The sequence below is a fragment of the Bubalus kerabau genome, chromosome 5 (assembly GCF_029407905.1).
Source record: "Bubalus kerabau isolate K-KA32 ecotype Philippines breed swamp buffalo chromosome 5, PCC_UOA_SB_1v2, whole genome shotgun sequence".
NCBI lineage: Eukaryota > Metazoa > Chordata > Mammalia > Artiodactyla > Bovidae > Bubalus > Bubalus kerabau.
The window spans coordinates 101510228-101528301 of record NC_073628.1 but is presented as its reverse complement, the minus strand read 5'-3'; the positions used below and the strand labels follow the sequence as shown (position 1 = coordinate 101528301).

Genomic DNA, 18074 nt, shown 5'->3' with positions numbered 1-18074 from the left:
AAGGGGGCACAAGGCAGTGGGCAGAGTGCCCTGAAGTGGAGTCAGGAGGCTGAAACAGCTCTTGGCCTCCACCACCCGCCTTTCTCCCACGTCCAGGGCTCAGCCTCCTCTTTCCACTACTTCCTGCCTTGTAATGACAGAGACGAGAAAGGGCTTGAAAGGCTATGCCCCCAAAACTACCAGCACAAGTCCTGGGCGCTTCAACCTCGACCCCCTTGCCTGTGGGTACAGGGGCAGCTGCATTAATGAGTATTAAATGTGCTCCTCAAGTGCTCCTTTGTTCCCTTGCCCCATGTGCCTGGCCTCAGCCCGTAAGGTGCCAAGACCTGGCAGCAGCAGGATGGAGGCGATGACACCAAACATAGGAAACATTTTTATTTCAAAAAGTTAATGTATTGAAGGCATCCTAAAACCTTAACAGGATCCCAGACACAGAAGCCTAACGAACAGACAAATAAATATGCAAACCTGCCCCACGCTTGGGGGGCTGGCACTGGATGTCGGACCCTGGAGGGAGGGTGTGCTAGTCCAGAAGAGTCTCTGAAGTCGTATAAATATAGAATACTTTACAACAGTAGGTCAGCATTAAATACTAGTCACCGAACTCGCATATAACTTAACTTGCCTCACAGACTCAAAGTCATGTACATCTAACACGTAGAGACAGTCCCTCCCGGGCTGGCCCCGCCTGTCAGTGTGCAGTGATGCAGCGGAGCACGGAGGGCAGGCAGGGAGGGGACACTTTTCAAGGGTCGGCCCTGCTCCTGGACCCCCAGCAGGAGCCTGCTGTTGCTGAGGCTGGTGCCTCCCCTTCCCAAGGTGGGGTCTGGGGGTGGAGACCTGGGGAGTTTCTAGGAAGTGAACATCACTGCCCCCCCACCCCCAAACCATCATCTGAGTCACCACCGGCGAGTGGGGTGGCTGGTCACACAATAAAGTACCAAAAACACAGCAAAGACCAGACCAAGGCCCAGGCTCCAGCCCTCAGCGCTGACCAGAACGCTGTGGCGGGTGACAAATGCTGATTTAGGAGGAAATCATGTGTCTGCAGCCCCAGCAAAAGGCCTCCCCATAAGCCACTGCCTGTGGAGATTCCTGCCCTTGACACAGAGGAACAGCCCTGCCTGCCTCGGGGGTGGTAGGGGGAGTTCCAGTGACCATGGCACATGCTGCCTTCCACCCCCATCCTGCCTTCGTGGGCTGCCCAGGCCCTCCACAGAGACAGCCCTGGAAGGGTGTCTGGAGTTTTTCCCATGAAACTGAGTCCCTGCTCCACCCCCATGACCTGTCACGTGTCACCACATCTCTCTGCGTGACGCCACACCCCCTGGGAGGGCACAGACTGGCACTGAACTGGTGACTGGGACAGAATCAGGGCTCCATGGATCCCAAGCACCCCAGCCTTGATGTCCCCCTGCCATGCACAGGAGACGAGCCATCACATTGGGCAGCCTTGTCTGCCTGGGAACCCACGTTGGCCACTCCATGGAGCCAGACCACCTCTGGGTGGGCTTGGCCCACCAGGCAGGCACCTGGGCTGGAAGAAAGGTCACAATAAGCCCTGGGGAGTGAAGTGAGGGCAGTGGAGGGGGAGCGTCTAGGGCTGTATCCACCCTGGGGGGAGGGGGGCAAGCCAGCCCCAATTCACAAGGGAGGACACTCAGACCAGGAGGGGTGATCTGGGACGGGGACGGGGGTCCCCAAGGAAGCAGAGGGAAAGCACTTATCTTGGCCAAGGCCCAAGGCAGGAAACGCTGACTACCCACCCCCCCCTCCCCCACCTTCCCACTGTGCCAGCTACACGGGGTGGGTGGGGGCTGGGAGTGGTCCCTGAGCCAGGGCCCAAGGGGACCTGAAGGGCCGGCTCTGGGCTGTGGCTGCTCCAGTGGGGTTTCCAGAGCAAGACGGTCGACCTGACAGCAATGGCTCCCCAAGGGCTCCTCACGGGGGGAGGCAGGGCCCCCCCACAGCTTCTGCCCAATAAAAGGATCGTTAAGAGCCACTTGGGAAGTGATGAGAAAACTTTTCTTGGTGAGAACATGGATGAATATCCACCCAACGAGGAAAACAAACATCCTCCCCTTTGGAAGGGAAGGAGGACAAATTCAAGCAAAGGGTACTTTGGGGACCTGGAGGGTCCAAGATCAGCACCCACTGGAACACTCACACTCCTCAGAACCAGGGACACCAGCTCCGGGGTTCCCAGGGGCTCTTCCAGGAACCCACCTAGAGAAGCCCTGGCTTCTGCAGGGCTCAAAGCACATGCCAGCCCCCCAACCTCCCTGCGGAAAACTTCAGCAGTGGCCCTGGAAGAGTAAAGATCAAACCACCCGGACCTTGCTTCTAGCTGCCCTCTCTTCCTTTAAGCAAAGGCCAACTGCGTTTGAAACCTTGTGACCAACCACCAAATCTGCCCCGCCCTGGGTTCCTTGAGAAATAACCCGTTCCTCTGCTCAGGCTGCCAGGGCAAGGGCGTCCACAGCTGTTTGCCTGGCGGGGCTTCAGCGACAAAGTCCCAGGGCCTCCTGGAAAGAAGCTACGACCTTGCACTTGCAGCCTTTAGTCCTCTCCCGCACTAGCCTGGGACGAAGGTCCTGGAGGCCCCCAAGTCATATGGGGCCACACTGGCAGGTGGGCTGGACAGGAACCCCAGCACCTGCCCCGGCCCAGGTCCACTGGAGACAGACAACCCCCAGCAGGTCCCGCTGGGCCCCCTTCAAGGCCATGCTCCTGTCCACTCCCCGTCCTGTGTCGCCAGGTCTGAGCTTACTTCCAGGAGGCCCACCCATAGCAGGTATCTCGGTGCGAGGCCCCAGCAGGGTTGAGGAGCTGAGCAGGCAGACCCCTCCACTGTGGAGCTGGCCTGCCGGCTGTCCAGCCCTGACCACGGAGTGTGGAACCTCCCTGGGGCCATCGTCGGCCTGATTCTCCATGTTCTGGATAGCAGGATCTGCGAAGAGGCTGTTCTCAGACTCCTGTCCGCTTGCACCCAGAAGTGCTGGGGTTCTGCTCTCCCGGGGCAGGGGCAGGCAGGCGGGCAAGTAGGCACAGGTGGTGACTGCAGGAGGGGTGTGCCTGCATCTGTAAGGTGGGGGCCTGGGGCAGGGGGGATTCACTGGAGCCTGAGACGTGCTGACAGGGAGGCAGCTCTTCCTGGACCAAGGAGCGGGGGCACGCACACTAGCCTTGGTCCCAGCAAGCCTGCTGACAGGGAGGCAGCTCTTTCTGGACCAAGGAGCAGGAGCGTGCACATTGGCCTGGCCCCAGGAGGCCCTGAACGCACAGCAGCTCCCCAGGTATCACATCCTGAGCCTTGCTCGCTTGGCTGCCCCCGAGCCCACGCTCTGCCCGGTGGGCCCCACCTGTCCTGTGCACAAGGAAGGGGGTGCTGCCCCCTGAGGTGCCAGGTTACCTGCACTGAGGCCCTCCCCGGGCCGGGCCGGGGCTAGTGCAGCTCGGCGGGGTTCTGTGGCGGCCGGGGCTGACCCACACCCATGTCACTGCTGCCACCGTCTAGCTCAAAGCCGCGCCCGCCCAGAGGTGTCTGGGGCATGAACTGGCGGAAGATGCTGACGCTGCCGTGCCAGAAGGTGGGCTCTGGGAGCCGGCCCACCACGCTCCACGCCCGAGTCTCTGGGTCGTAGGCCTCCACCACGTCGGAGAGTTCGAAGGTGTTATCGTAGCCCCCAGAGACGTAGAGCTTACCTCCGAGGACGGCCAGGCTGCCCCCAACGTGCACCTGTGGGCCAAGGTGGGCAGTGAGGGGAGGCTGGCAGCCAGGACAGGGGAGAGCCCCCACAGCTCCCCCTCTGCGGGGAAGGTGCCTGGGGCCCCTGGCAGGAGTGGCCTTGGCACTTCCTATACCCCGGCTAGGAAACAGGGGCTCCGTACCCAGGGGTCACATGCCATGGCTGGTCCCAATGGTGGTCAAGGGCCTCCAAGCAGCATCACCCCTGTAAGACAGGCACAATCGTTCTCCCCATCTTACAGATGGGAAAACTGAGCCACACTTGGCTGACAGTGGCAGAGCTGGGACTTGATCCAGAGTCTGGGCTCTGAACCACAAGACTGGACTATCCCACCTTTCCCAAAATTGCTATAATGAGTACGTGTAGCTCATTATGGGCTTCCCAGGTGGTGCAATGGTAAAGAACCCGCCTGGTAGTGCAGGAGATACAAGAGACATGAGTTCAATCCCTAGGTCAGGAAGATCCCCTGGAGAAGGAAATGGCAACCCACTTCAGTATTCTTGCCTGAAGAATCCCATGGACAAGGAGCCTGGTGGCCTATAGTCCACAGGGTTGCAAAGAGTTGGACACAATTGAGCACGCATGTGCGGCAGCTCATTATGGGGACAACCAAAGTTAGATCTGGCAACAGTAAAGATGTTAAATAAACTCTGACATTGTAAATTATGACACTGGTCATACAGCGTTATCAAGAGAGAAGGTTTGGAAAATTCTTTTTTTGCTGTGGGGAGGTTGTGCCACGCAGCATGTGGGATCTTAGTTCCCCGACCAGGAATTGAACTCATGCCCCTCGCAGTGGAAGCACCGAGTTCTAACCACTGGACCACCAGGGAAGTCCCAGGTTGAGAATTATTAAGAAAGACAGAAAATAGAGATAGAGGTGGGTATAGATGTGTGTCTGGGAATAAGGAAAGTGCCCATGTGGCCAAATGCTACCAAACCTTCTTCGTTCCATCTTATTGTGAAACTCAACAAGCAAAGAGAGTCACACGCCATTAGGCAGCAGAAGTGTGGGTACACAGCAGGTGCTCAATAAATGTACTCCCAAGGTCAATCCCCAGAGACCTCCTTGCCTGACCTCATCCCTCTGTTGCCCCTGTGTTCACTCTGCTCCAGCCATGCCAGGTTGAGGGCTTGTTCCATGAACGTATCAGGCATGGCCTGCCCCAGGCCCTTTGCACTGCAGTCCCTCTGTGGAATACTCATTCCAAGCCTGCTCTCTGGCTCACAGCAGGCACTCAGTGAACTCTGGTCTGAACGGATGAACTAAGCTGTGTGACTCTGGCATCCTATTTAAGGTCTCTGTTTCAGTGACCCCCAAACACAAGTTGAAGATAGCAGCAGCCCGCTGCGCAGTGAGACAACACTGGGGAAGTGCCCAGGACAGACCCCTGCTGGCTGGGACTGAACCCCCAAACACCTATGCAGACACTGGTTGGAAACCAGGACCAGCCAGAGCTCCCAATGCTGGTGAGTCTGCAAACTCACCTGATTCATTGAGGGGATCTTATCCCATTCGTTCTTGGTGGGGTTATACACATCCACTTCAGCCGAGTCGTCCCTGGGGAGGGGGTGAGGAGGAAGAGCAGGTCAGAGTGAGTAGGAAGCCCCTGGGTGTGAGTGCTGGAGAGAGGGTCCTCCAGGCCCACCTCCTTTAGGGACCTCTGTGATGCTGTTTGGCTGCCCACTGGCCAGTGGGACCCCGCCCCTGGCTCAGGGGGCAGACTTCAGGTCCCCACACCTCGGCTCTGAGCCTGGAACCCACCCTTGTTCCACACACCCAACAATCACACTTAAACCTTTTCCTGCAGCCCAGCACCAATGCAGCTGACCCTGACCCCCCTACCATGGTCACATGGTAGCCTCAGCTCCAAAACTGACCATGGCCCTTCCGTCCAATCTCCACTTATTCTTCTGATTTGGACTTCTGCCTCGTCTTCAGGACAGCCTTCCAGGGCTGACCAGTCTAGGCCAGGCCTCCCGCCCCACTGCCCACCCCCCTGTGCCCTGGACTGCTCCTTGGCCACTGCCCTCCCACCGCCGCCAGCCCCCATCACACCCTGTTCATTGCTACGTCCTAGGTGCCCAGCAGGGTGACCAGAATCGCAGGACCAAGGACACCAGCACTGGCCCCCACTTTGGGCTCAGGCTCCTTCAATCCTGTTTGACTCACTGGTGATGACTTCACTCAAATGTGAAGGCACAGCCTCAAAAAACACTATCTCCCAAATAGTAGCGTTGATGATGATGATGGTCACAGGTCAGGGTTAGCAGAAGGGCCCGAGAGTAAACACTTCAGGCCTTGTGGAGCAGACTGCCTCTGCGGCAGGTCCCCAGCGCTGCTGCTGAGAACAAATGCAGCCCCAGACGTATAAACAAAGGGGCTGGTTGCCTTCCCATAAAACCTTATTTATGGACGCAGCTTTGAATTTCACATAACTTTCCGCACGTCAGGAAGTATGACTCTCGCTTTTATTTTTTTTCCTCCAACCACTTCAGAATGTAAAAACCATCCTTAGGTTGTGGCCCATGAGATGACGATAATTGATATGGGAACCCGCTGGGCTGCCCTCCCCAGCTGCAGGAACACAGAAGCTGCAGTCAAAAGGTGCCAGGCTGGACAAGGCTCTTGCCTCCTGCCTCTGTGGGGTTGGGACACCCCAGCCCAGGAGCCATGTGAAAATGGGACCAAAGTGGAGCACGGCTAAGGGGAAGGGGTTGCTGGTTGCTGCTCACAGCCAGTGGCAGCTGCAGCGGACAGTGTGGGACACCTCCTTGTCACAGCCTCTTCTAGACGGGAGCTACCCCCACAGGGGGCCTTGTGAGCAGGGGTGATGTGGCCGAGGTGCCCAATGGAGTGGACAGGGTGCATGAATGCTCAAGTGCACGAGACCCAGGCCCCTGGGCTCACCCACATGCTCAGGTGAGGCCAGGTCCCCACTCTTCACTTACAGGACAAACAGGAGTGCCTTTCCAGAGTGCTCACACTCTTGCCACGTTTGGTGGGAACTCTGGTGGGGGAGTGGGTGTGATGAGTAGAGTCAAGCCCGCCTACCCGGCCCTCCATAGGCTAGGTGACCATGTACGAAGGCTAACAGTGGGTCTGGGGGGGTATCCTAAGGTTTGCATGTGGGGCGGTTTAGCAGCTGACCAGCAACCCCGACCAGGAGGACCAAGGCGCTGGGGCCTTCCGCCCACACGCTGGCCCTTGGGCATATCTTGTTCTAGGACCGTGGGGTGGGGGTAAGAGGACGTTCTCAAAGGCACGCAGCCTGGAACTGCCATGAGGGGCTGAGGCCAAGTTCCTGGCACTCTGAGGAAGGTTCTGGCACACTCATAAGGTATATTTATAGCCATCCCCACCCCCACTTTGAAGAGGTTTTCACGACTCGGGGAGGAGAGCTGGACGAAGGGTCAGACGATGTGATGTTTTATAAGAGGGCCGGGAGCCGGCTGGGTCTCGGGCTTCCTCGGAGCCGACCTGACCTTTCTGGGAATCAGGGAGGCCTGGCCACCATGAGACAAGCAACACCACAGTGTTCTCCCAGGAAGCCTGGGAACGAGCCTCAGGTCTGGGGGAGGGCAGGCTCAGCCGGTGAGAGGTGAGTGGCCCAAGATGTACACAGTCCCTGTCCTCGGCTCCCTATTCAAAGTCCCAGATGGAATGGGGAGGGAGGAATGGTAATTCACACCTTCCCCTCCCCTCTGAGTCTGAAGCTTCAGGCAGGCTCTAGGCCAGGGAGGGGAGAGGCAGATACACAGGCCTAGGAGCACGTAGGGCTCCCTGATGGCTCAGATGGCAAAGAACCTGCCTCCCAATGCAGGAGAACCAGGTTTGGTCCCTGGGATGGGAAGATCCCCTAGAGGAGGGCATGGCTACCTACTCCAGTATTCTTACTTCAAGAGGTGGGCTGTAGTCCATAAGGTCACAACGACTCAGATACAACTGAGCGACTAACACACACAAGCATGTATGAGCGTGCATACGTGACACAAAGGCAGAAGCTGTGAGCTGCAGGTATGGCGCTCCCAGCTCCTCGGATGTCCACTGGCCGATCAGGAAGGGGCATTTGGCTGTGGCAAATCATCAAGACCCACGGATGCATGCTGACCCACTGGGTGCCCAGCTCCACGGCTCCACAGCTGGGCCCAGGGAGGCTGGGATGTTGTGACAACACATGGGACCTGGGTTGGAAGTTCTTGGTTCTAACCCAGTGCCACCATTTAAAGCCTGAGGGGGCCTTTCCTGGTGCTCCAGTGGCTAAGATGCCGTGCTCCTAATGCATGGGGCCCAGGTTCGGTCCCTGGTCAGGGAACTAGATCCCACATGCCTGCATGCCACAACTGAAGATCTGAGTGCAGCAACTAAGACCTGATGCAATCGCATATACATAAAAGCCTGCAGTTGTGAGCAAGTCCCTTACTCCTCTGTCCCTGTTTTGCCACCTGTGAAAGGGGGACAATAGTGGTGTCATCTTATTAGACAGCCATGGGGGACTAGCCTTGAAAATTCCCATAAAGCAGGTAACCCAGAGCTCGACCCAACTGGGGATTCCAACAGGCTAACTATGGTCATTGCTCCTGCAGGCAACTCCAGGTCGGCTTCGTACCAGGCCCCTCCCTGGTCCAGGGTGGCGGCAGGATCCTGGGAGAACCGCATTCTTTCAGCAAGACTCATGAGCCCTCCTGGGCCAGGCCGGGCAGGAAGGGAAGAGACAGAACCTGCAGAGACGCACTGAACCTGGAAGTTCTGCTTTCTGCAGAGGGGGCAAGGTCAATCCATCCACCTGGTCCCCCACACCTGGCACTAGGCGGCTGATGAGCAAACCGTATGTCAAGGCCATGCTCCCCCTCCCAAAGACTCAAGTGTCCAGGAAGCTCTCCTCTTATTAAGATTCAAAGTTCCTCTAAGGTAGGATGGGTGGCTCCTTTTGGTAAAGGTCACATGAGACCAACTTGGGTTTTTAGAGGGACCCAGCTTCCCAGGTGGAGAAGGCAATGGCACCCCACTCCAGTACTCTTGCCTGGAAAATCCCATGGACGGAGGAGCCTGGTAGGCTGCAGTCCATGGGGTCGTTAGGAGTCGGGCACGACTGAGCGACTTCACTTTAACTTTTCACTTTCAAGCATTGGAGAAGGAAATGGCAACCCACTCCAGTGTTCTTGCCTGGAGAATCCCAGGGATGGGGGAGCCTGGTGGGCTGCCATCTATGGGGTCGCACGGAGTAGGACACGACTGAAGCGACTAAGCAGCAGCAGCTTCCCAGGTGGCACTAATGGTAAAGAACCCGCCTGCCAATGCAGGAGACAAGGGTCTGATCCCTGGGTCAGGAAGATCCCCTGGAGGATGAAATGGCAACCTATTCGAGTATTTCTGCCTGGAGAATCCCACAGACAGAGAAGCCTGGTGGGCTACAGCCCACAGGGTCGCAAAAAGTCAGACACAACTGAAGCAACTTAGCGTGCATACACAGGCGAAGTCTAGCCAAAGAGACATAGTTAATTTAGCATCTTTGAATCTCACAAAGTTCTCTGCAAAGACCTAGCTCCATCCATTACACTTGGGTCCCAAGAGGCCACAGAAACCACTCTAAGGAATGAGGGGCAGAACCATGGCTCCATGTCAGAAAGATCCAGCCTCAGAGCCCAGTGTGGCCTCAGTTTACTCATCTGTGAAATGGGAGAACACTGAAGCTGTGCTTAGCTAGTAAAAAAGAGCACCCAGTGGCCTTGGCCCCTGGGGACTCACCTGATGAAGTACATGAGTCCGTTCAGAGTCACTGTCTTGGGGGCAAAGGACCAGGGTGGGAGCTGGCCACAGTCCACCAGTGACCACAGGTCCATGTCTGGGTGGTAGCACTGCATGACCATGGTCTCCTTGCCGGCCAGGGAGCCGATGGCGTACAGCCGGCCCCGGCAGGCCGTGGTAGAACAGTTGTCCATGGGATAGGTCATGGGCTGCAAGGCCTCCCAGGAGTCGGTGGTGTGGTCGTAGCGCTCTGTGCTGTCTGCAGCCACCACATACAGCAGCCCGTCCAGCACGGAGGAGCTGTGGTACTCCCGGGCCTTCAGCATGGGCGCCACCTCTGTCCACTCATTCACGCTTGAGTTGTACCTCCACACGCAGTCGTAGAGCCGGGAGCCATCAGATCCGCCTGCCAGGGAGGACAATGGGCAGATAGATGATTAGCCCACACCAACTCAGGGTGAGTCACCCACCCGTGACTCCCTGAACTTCCTAGAGAGTAAGGATGAAACACACATCCTCTCTTACCAAGGCCCGAGCCAGGGGCTCAAGCCAGGTATAGGCTAACCATTGCCCAGGAGGATGGTCCAGCTTCATGCCATAAAAACACCACCGCACCTCTGTGGGCCAACCGGAGGCCCAGAGGCCACAATTCTGAGTACACAGTAACCTCAGTTTGGATCCCTGCACTCAGAGTCAGACACCTCAACTGGATGGGAGCACCAGGTCTTGGAGTTCATTTTCCCAGGGAGCCACAAGTCATGTGGGTGGGAGGGACTTCCCTGGTGGTCCAGTGGCTAAGACTCTGAGCTCACAATGCAGGGGGCACAGGTTCGATCCCTTGTTGGGGAACTAAGATCCTGCATGCTGTGCTTGGCCAAAAAAAAAAGAAAAAACAAAAACAGCATATGCGGGTGGGGTGCCTGGGGACTTGTTCATTAAATTCTAGGCATCCCCTAACCAAGGCTGGGCCAGGATGAGTTAAGAGGAAACCTAAGCACTCAGCCAGGAAGAAACCTAACACAGAAGGTGATGCTATGAGTGAACTTCTGGGGTTGTATTTCTTGATTTATGTGCAAGCTACTGACTTGTTTTGTTTGGAAAAAGTCATCAAGCTGCAAGTATGATGTCTACTCTTCCATCTATATGTCCAAAAAAAGGGCTAAAAAGCAAACAAACAAAGCCCAGTGGTACTGGCTATCGCCAAAAATTAAACCAGGCGCACCTAGGACATTAGGATTCTCACAGGGTGAAGGGACCCCAAGAACCCTGGGGGTTGGATTCCCCTCCTTGCCCAAGCCTGGGGGCACAGGGCAGAGCAGAGCCGCCATGACATTCTATCCGGCTCACAGCCCAGAGCTTTTAGAGGGAGAAGACAGCCTCCTTGTAAAGTCCTCCCGGCCTCCCTTCTTCCTTCTAAAGGAGAACTGTGTCAAAGGCAGCTGAAGCCACCTCCTCGCCCCTCTGAGATTCCCTAGAGGCAGCTGTAGGGAATGACCCAGCCACCTGTCTAAACCCAAAGGATTAACTGAGACATTTATGGAAGGGTGTGCAAAGTTGGGGCGAGTCTGACCAGTTGTGGGAGTTCACTGACCAGACTTCAGTGGTGGGGGGAGGGGTGGGGTTGAAGGGGGTTGGTTCCCCAACAACACAGGGCCAACCTCAGACTGGGAACTGGCCCATTCTGGCAGATTCCCGCGGAGGCAGGACCTGGAATGGCAGCCATCCTCAGGCAGGACCTGGAGTGGTAGCCACACAGCCGAGCCTGTCCTCAGGCTGGGTTGAGCCCAACTTCTCAGCTCAGAGCCCCCAGGACACTGGAGGGAGGGGAGGGTACCTCAGAGATGGCTTTCTCCCGAACTAACGTGCCAGGCTGGACACAGCGCTGCGCTGGCCCAGCTGAGGCCTCCCTGCCCGATCCAGCCCCCTGCAGGCCCTGAGCGTATGCTTGGTCGGGTTCTTTCCTTATATAGCCCTCACACAGACCGCCCCTCCTCAACCCACGCATGGAGGGAGCCTCATGTTTGAACTGGGATTCATCTTTAATAAAAAATGTGGGAGATGCCCAGGACTGGGGCGGGCTGGGACCCGCCCAGCATGACTCGGCAGTGTTTTGGGGTTTGGGCCAAGTAATTGGAAGAAAACCTCTTAGCATGTGACTCTGTTTATAGTTGCTGGGCCGGGAGCAGCCTAAACACCACGTGACCCACAGCGCAGGGCCTAGGTACAAGCCTCAGGGAATGCTGTCACTGGTGACCAAGTGAGTGAGTCAGGGGACTGTGGTGCTCAGCTGGGAGGGAGAAATCCCCCCTACCGGGGTAGAAAGGATGTACCACAGGGTGTCAGTCCTTGGGCTGTCCCCAGATTCCTTAGGGAGAAAAAGGAAGCACTCATAATGCAGGGTTGGAGAAGGAAATGGCAATCCACTCCAGTGTTCTTGCCTGGGGAATCCCAGGGACGGGGGAGCCTGGTGGGCTGCCGTCTATGGGGTCGCACAGAGTCGGACACGACTGAAGCGACTTAGCAGCAGCATGCAGGGAGGCTACCCCAGTGTCTTGCCACCAAATGGGGATACCACCTGGGCAAGGAGGGAGCTGCCCAGATGGGCCCTGTGAGAGCCACAGACGGCTACTTGTCCCACTAACACAAAGGGGTTCTTCTAGATCTTAAGTATCAACCCTAGAAACTTCTGTGCCTGCAAGTCGGGTGTAGGCGGAGGTCCACTTGCACCCAGGTGCTGCCTGCGTTTCCAGGCACTTCGGGTTCTCTTGCAGGTGAAAGTGCCTGCTTCCCCTTGGGGTCTGGGCGAGCCAGGGTCCTCCTGACCAGCCCTCATGCCCACTCACCCGTCACGTAGATGTCGTTGCCCAGCGCCACGATGCTGTAGCCTCCGCCCAGGTGGTCGGGGAACTCGGCCAGGTAGCGCCACTGGCCCGTCTGCGGGTTGTAGCAGTCGACGGTGACCAGTTCGTCGCAGTCCTGGTCGCATCCGCCCACGAGCACGAGGATCTCCGCGAGGCCGGTGGAGGGGCGCGGCCGCATCCGAGGGCAGGGCCCGCGGTCGTGGCGGTCGTAGCGCGCCGCCTGGAAGTCGCGCGCCTCGCGCAGCAGGCGCAGGCAGGGGGGGCAGCGGGCCACCAGCGGCTCGGCCTCGACGTGTGCCAGCAGGTAGAAGCGGCGCACGAAGGGCAGGCGCACGGCCTCCAGCAGCTGCGGCCAGTGCGCCGCGCGGCGCGGCGGGTCGGCGCGCACCCAGCGCAGTGCCAGCTGGTAGGCGGCCTCCTCCTTGGGCACGCAGAGCCCGTCGTCACGCAGGTAGCGCAGCAGCCGCGCCAGGGGCAGACGCTCCAGCTGCTCGGCGCCCAGCTCGCCCACGTGGCGTAGAATGAAGCGCTGAGCCGCGCTCGCCAGCCCCGCGCAGCTGAAGGCCTCGGCGAAGTCCTGCATGTCCAGGCAGTTGGTCAGGTCGAGCTGCTGCTGCAGGAAGGCGCCGCACGCCTCCTTCACCGCCGGGAACTGCAGCAGGTCGGCGGCGCGCAGCAGCGGCTCGGCGTTGTCGCCGCTCACCGCCACGCGGCCCGTGTAGCTGAAGTCGAGAAGCAGCTGCAGCATGTCGGGCGGCACGCCGTGCAGGCGCACCCGCTCGGCGCGGCTCTCGCGCAACTGCCCAGCGAACATGGCGCGGAAGTAGGGGCTGGCGGCCGCCAGCACGGCGCGGTGCGCCGGGAAGTCGCGTCCGCCCGCCGCCTCCAGGGTCACGTCCAGGAACTTGCGCTCGGCGCGGAGCTGGCTCAGGCCACGCAGCAGGCTCAGCGCGTGCGCGGGGTCCGAGAAGGGCAGTACGGCCAGGGGCGCCGGCCGCTCCATGGCGCCTTGACTGGGGGCGCGGGGCCGCTGCTCGCGGTACTCAGGAAAGCCGCGGCCGGGGCCAGCGGAGAGACACTCGGCGCTGGGAGCCGCCGCAATAAATACGAGCGGGCGCGGCGGCCTCAGGGGGGCCGGACCGGGGGGGCGGGCGTCACCGACACCGCCTACTTAACTCCTTTGGGTTCGGCGCCGCCGCCAGGCTGAGCGCGCCGACTCGCCTCCTCTCGCGCGCTCCCGCCCCCGCGCTCCAGGCTGAGTCACCGCCGCCTGCGCCCGCTCCCTCTCTCCGCCCTTCCGGGGCTTTCTGCGGCCTCCCGCCGACGCCGGAGCCTGGGACACCGGGTGACAAGTGTCCTTTCAGAGGGGGCGGCCCTGCCGTGCGCTGGAATCAGGCCTCCAGAGCCTGCCCATCACCCACTCGGCCCGGCTGCCGAACAAAACCCGGTGGGGGAGAACGAAGCCATCCCTTTGGCGCCAGACTTCCCAAACTGCTCCCGGGCGACTCGGTACAATGGCTTTTTTTTTTTTTTTTTTTTGGAATTCCACTAGTTCCAAGGGTTGCTTGTTAACCCTATCTCGGGACAGATTTCTAACGACGAAATATGTTTTTACAATTCAGGATTAAAGCCAGAACAAGTATAAAGTCTTTAGGTGACGTTTTCTTCTTGGCGCATCCGTGAGGGACACGGGGCCAGATGCCAGCAATCTGCTTCGCTGTGTTCCTGCAGGAGTTTCTAACTTGACTAACTCGGTCAGTAACTTTCGTCAGCACACAAGGCGCAGTTTTAGTTTCTGAGTCATACAGACCCTTTCAGGCTCCGAGCTCGCCTCTGAAGGGGAGGGGCCTGCCCTGGCTGTGTTTGGTCACCCTGGCCATCTAGCCCCTCCTCTCCTGGTAATAGAAATAGGAAAGGCAGAAATCAGGGTAGGAAAGATCCATGAGAATTCGTTAGAATATACAATTAAACTGAACAAAACGCTGAAGCACCAGAATATAATTCCTGGGAAAAATAGCAGTTTTTCCTCTTCCATTTGAGGGGCGCCAGGTACCCAGAGGGAACCGGGCTCTCAGCTCAAGATCAGACGGGACTGCTTTAAAAACCAGAGATGTGCTTCTTCAATGTCACCATCACATGTGGGGTGACCACGAAGAAAGAAATCTTCCTTACTTTGGTTCCAGTAGATACAATACCAGGACTTTGCTTTCAAAGAAACCAGACGAAAAAATTCCCTCACTTGGAAGCCATTTTTTTCTTCAGTTCAATGGACGCATTTGCTCATTTTTAGAAGACCCTTTTTGGGCTTCTTGTGTTGCAGATGAAACCTGGGTTTCTGTTACTGGGTAGCCCCCATCCCGCCCTGAAAGCTTGGCAAACACACCCGATGGAAGCCTCACTCCGCCCGCGTGTGTCCTGGGGCAGGCGGGCCACACCAGGAGCTACTGTCATTTCTTGGTTCCAGCTCACTCGACTCAGCCTTTGGAGAAGACATCTTGATTTTATTCCATCTCGGAGAAGTGAATTGTAGGCCCTCTTTTCTCTTCCGGAATCTCTCACCATCTTGCCGTGAGAAGGTAGCTGATCTGAATGCCAGCATGGGAAGCACAGCCCTAAGTCAGAAAACATTCAGGTACCCAGGCCGGCTGCCTGTTGCCCATAGATGGACTGTTCACACAGCTATTAACGGCAGCATTCCTGGGTCCAGGAGCCGGGCCAATAAGCTTACTTGCTCAGGCTTTGTGACAAGAAAGTCTGAGTAGCCAGGAAGTGGGATGTTTTCAGGGAAAAGTACTATAGTCCCTCTAGGTCAAAACCCACCCACCTGGTATAAATCAAATCTTTACATCAATAATGTGTCTGTAGTTAAGAACTGAGTCTACTTTTGTGTATCCCCAACAACAGGGATTAACTGTTTCAGGTTTACTTTGAAGAATAGATGTTGCTATCTATTAAAATGGAGCGATGTTCATGTAATAATGTCAAGCAAACAATCTGATTACCTGTGTGACCCTCAATTGTTTTATGTGTTTATATGCCTACCAAGAAACTGTGAAGGTAATATTTTTCTCGAGGTGGCTAGGTTTATTTTATTTTTTGCTTACCTGCATTTTCTGTTTTCCTATATTAAACATATATAACCTGGATATTCAAGGAATATTGAAAGTTCAAAATAAAAAGTTCAGTTCTTGAGGAAAAAAAGTATATTATTAATATCCTAGACCTAACAGGAGAGCACTTGAAGCACTTGAAGATGTGTATAAATCTAAGGCAATGAAGGAATGCAGTTAGAAAAGAAAGGAACAGATTTAGACTTATCAGCTGTGTTTGGAATTTTGAATAACCTGCTAACCCAAGCATGCTACTTGGTTCCTTTTTTTTGCTCATTAATCTCATGAGTTCAGAACGGGAATGTGAAAAATTCATTCACTGCAGTATGATAGTGTGATGCATACAGTCAGCAAACTGTATTAATATGGAGGTTTAAAAGTCTCAAATATCATCCAACACCCTGCTGCTGCTGCTAAGTCGCTTCAGTCGTGTCCGGCTCTGTGCAACCCCATAGACGGCAGCCCACCAGGCTCCCTCGTCCCTGGGATTCTCCAGGCAAGAACACTGGAGTGGGTTGCCATTTCTTTCTCCAATGCATGAAAGTGAAAAGTGAAAGTGAAGTCGTTCACCTGACTCCTAGCGACCCCATGGACTGCAGCCTACCAGGCTCCTCCATCCATGGGATTTTCCAGGCAAGAGTACTGGAGTGGGTACCATTGCCTTCTCCAACACCCTAGTGTGGTGCAAACACCACTTTCTGGTGAGGAGGGTGTTAACTGTAACCAACAAGCAATAGTTTGTGGGAAAATGTATTTAAAGACTAAACTTCAGTCATGAATGTTTTAAAAGTGTACCTCTTCTAAAATCATGAAACTGGTCTAAGTAAATTTATGATCATGTAATTCAATGTGATTTAACAAATAATGGTACGTATTTCATTAAATACCAAATTAAATAAAAACAAATTTCATTAAAAAAATGAAAACTACTTGATATTTGAATTCTGATTTTAGGCAGTCAGGACAACAGGTAACTGAGATAATTTTAAAAGCTGCTGTGACCTCCTTTTTATTTTCTTTGAGTACAGGAAGGCTCATAGCCTCATTGAGTTACACAAGCCTGTGTGCCATGACAAGGCTGTGATCCATGAAGGGGACAGGAACAGTATTTATAAATACTGTAGCATTTATAAAGTCAAAAAGAGATTGTACCTTTTCCCAATTAGACATTCTGAATTTTTTCTGATTCTGGGCTGCCTAAGATGTGGTTTGTAATGTACTTATTACATATAATTTTTTTCCTTTAAGGAATATTACAGTATTCTGTTAATTATTAAGTGTAGTATTATATGAAAATGACATGCTACAAATAAAAACATTTAAATTGTTTGGGACATAGTGTTACCTATTAATCTTTATATTTTACCTGTATAAACCAAAACATGAGAAATCCATTTGATTCATCTATGCACATCTAATTTTCATCATTATATGAAAAGTTGACAAGACCAGTTTAGAAATTATTTATTAACAATTTAAAATTATTCACACCGAGACTTCCTTGGTGGTTAGGGGCTGAACCTCGGTGCTCCTAATGCTGGAGGCCTGGGTTCCATCCCTGGTTGGGAAAATAGGGTCCACATGCTGCAACAGAAGATCCTGCATGCGACAACTAAGATCTGGCAGAACAGCTATGACTAACCTAGACAGCATATTAAAAAGCAGAGACGTTACTTTGCCAACAAAGGTCCATCTAGTCAAAGTTACGGTTTTTCCTGTAGTCATGTATGGATGTGAGAGTTGAATCATAAAGGTGGCTGAATGCTGAAGACTTGATGCTTTTGAGCGGTGGTGTTGGAGAAGGTGAGAGTCCCTTGAACTGCAAGATCAAACCAGTTAATCCTAAAGGAAATCAATCCTGAATATTCATTAGAAGGACTGATGCAGAAGCTCTCCAGTACTTTGGACACCTGATGGAAGAACCGACTCATTAGAAAAGGCTCTGATGCTGGGAAAGATTGACAGCAGGAGAAGGGGACAACAGATGATGAGATGGGTGGATGGCATCACTGACTCAATGGATAAGAGTTTGAGCAAGCTCCAGGAGATGGTGAAGGACAAGGAAGCCTGGTGTGCTACAGTCTATAGGGTCGCAAAGTGGGACACAACTGAGTGACTGAGTAACTGAACAACAACAAAAGCCAAATAAATAAAAATAAGTATTAAAAAATTATTCACACATTCATACAGTAGGCAAGGTACTAAAAGTTCAAAATACAATTTTGAGGAATTTTCACTTATTTTCCTCTCCTGGAATTGGAAGTGAGAAAGGCAGAAAACTATGGGTAGGAAAACCCATTAAGAACCCATAAGAATATCCTATTAAACTGTGAAAAGATGAAACACCAAAAAATAATTCCTGTAAAAATATATCTTTTGTGTATAACCATATTCAGGCTGAGTTAAAACAGAAGCAGAAAAGCATTCCTGAGTTTCCCCCAAGTGAATGCAGTGTAGAGTGAGATTTAGGAAGGTGAAGCTATATTTGGTAACTCAATTAAAATAACTACATTCTCAAGTTACTTACTGGGAAACCATGGTATTCTTAGTATTTTAAAACTTGTCACAACCTGTGCTAATGTTGGCTTTTTTCTTCCTCTTCCCT

General features: G+C 54.6%; 1 protein-coding gene across 2 annotated transcripts; it reads right to left on the bottom strand.

Moving 5' to 3' along the window:
* Window positions 1-359: 359 nt before the first annotated feature.
* KLHL21 (kelch like family member 21) lies at window positions 360-16355 on the bottom strand. Of its 2 annotated transcripts, XM_055582426.1 has the most exons (5): window positions 12342-16355; window positions 9499-9904; window positions 5238-5310; window positions 3413-3739; window positions 360-2950 (listed from the first exon to the last, which is right to left on the bottom strand). In XM_055582426.1, exons 1-4 carry the CDS (start codon window positions 13360-13362, stop codon window positions 3446-3448), a joined length of 1794 nt encoding a protein of 597 aa, XP_055438401.1. In that variant the 5' UTR covers window positions 13363-16355; the 3' UTR covers window positions 360-2950; window positions 3413-3445. The 2 variants fall into 2 exon arrangements, with proteins under 2 accessions (XP_055438401.1, XP_055438400.1); XM_055582425.1 differs by having other exon boundaries at window positions 360-3739.
* Window positions 16356-18074: the final 1719 nt, after the last annotated feature.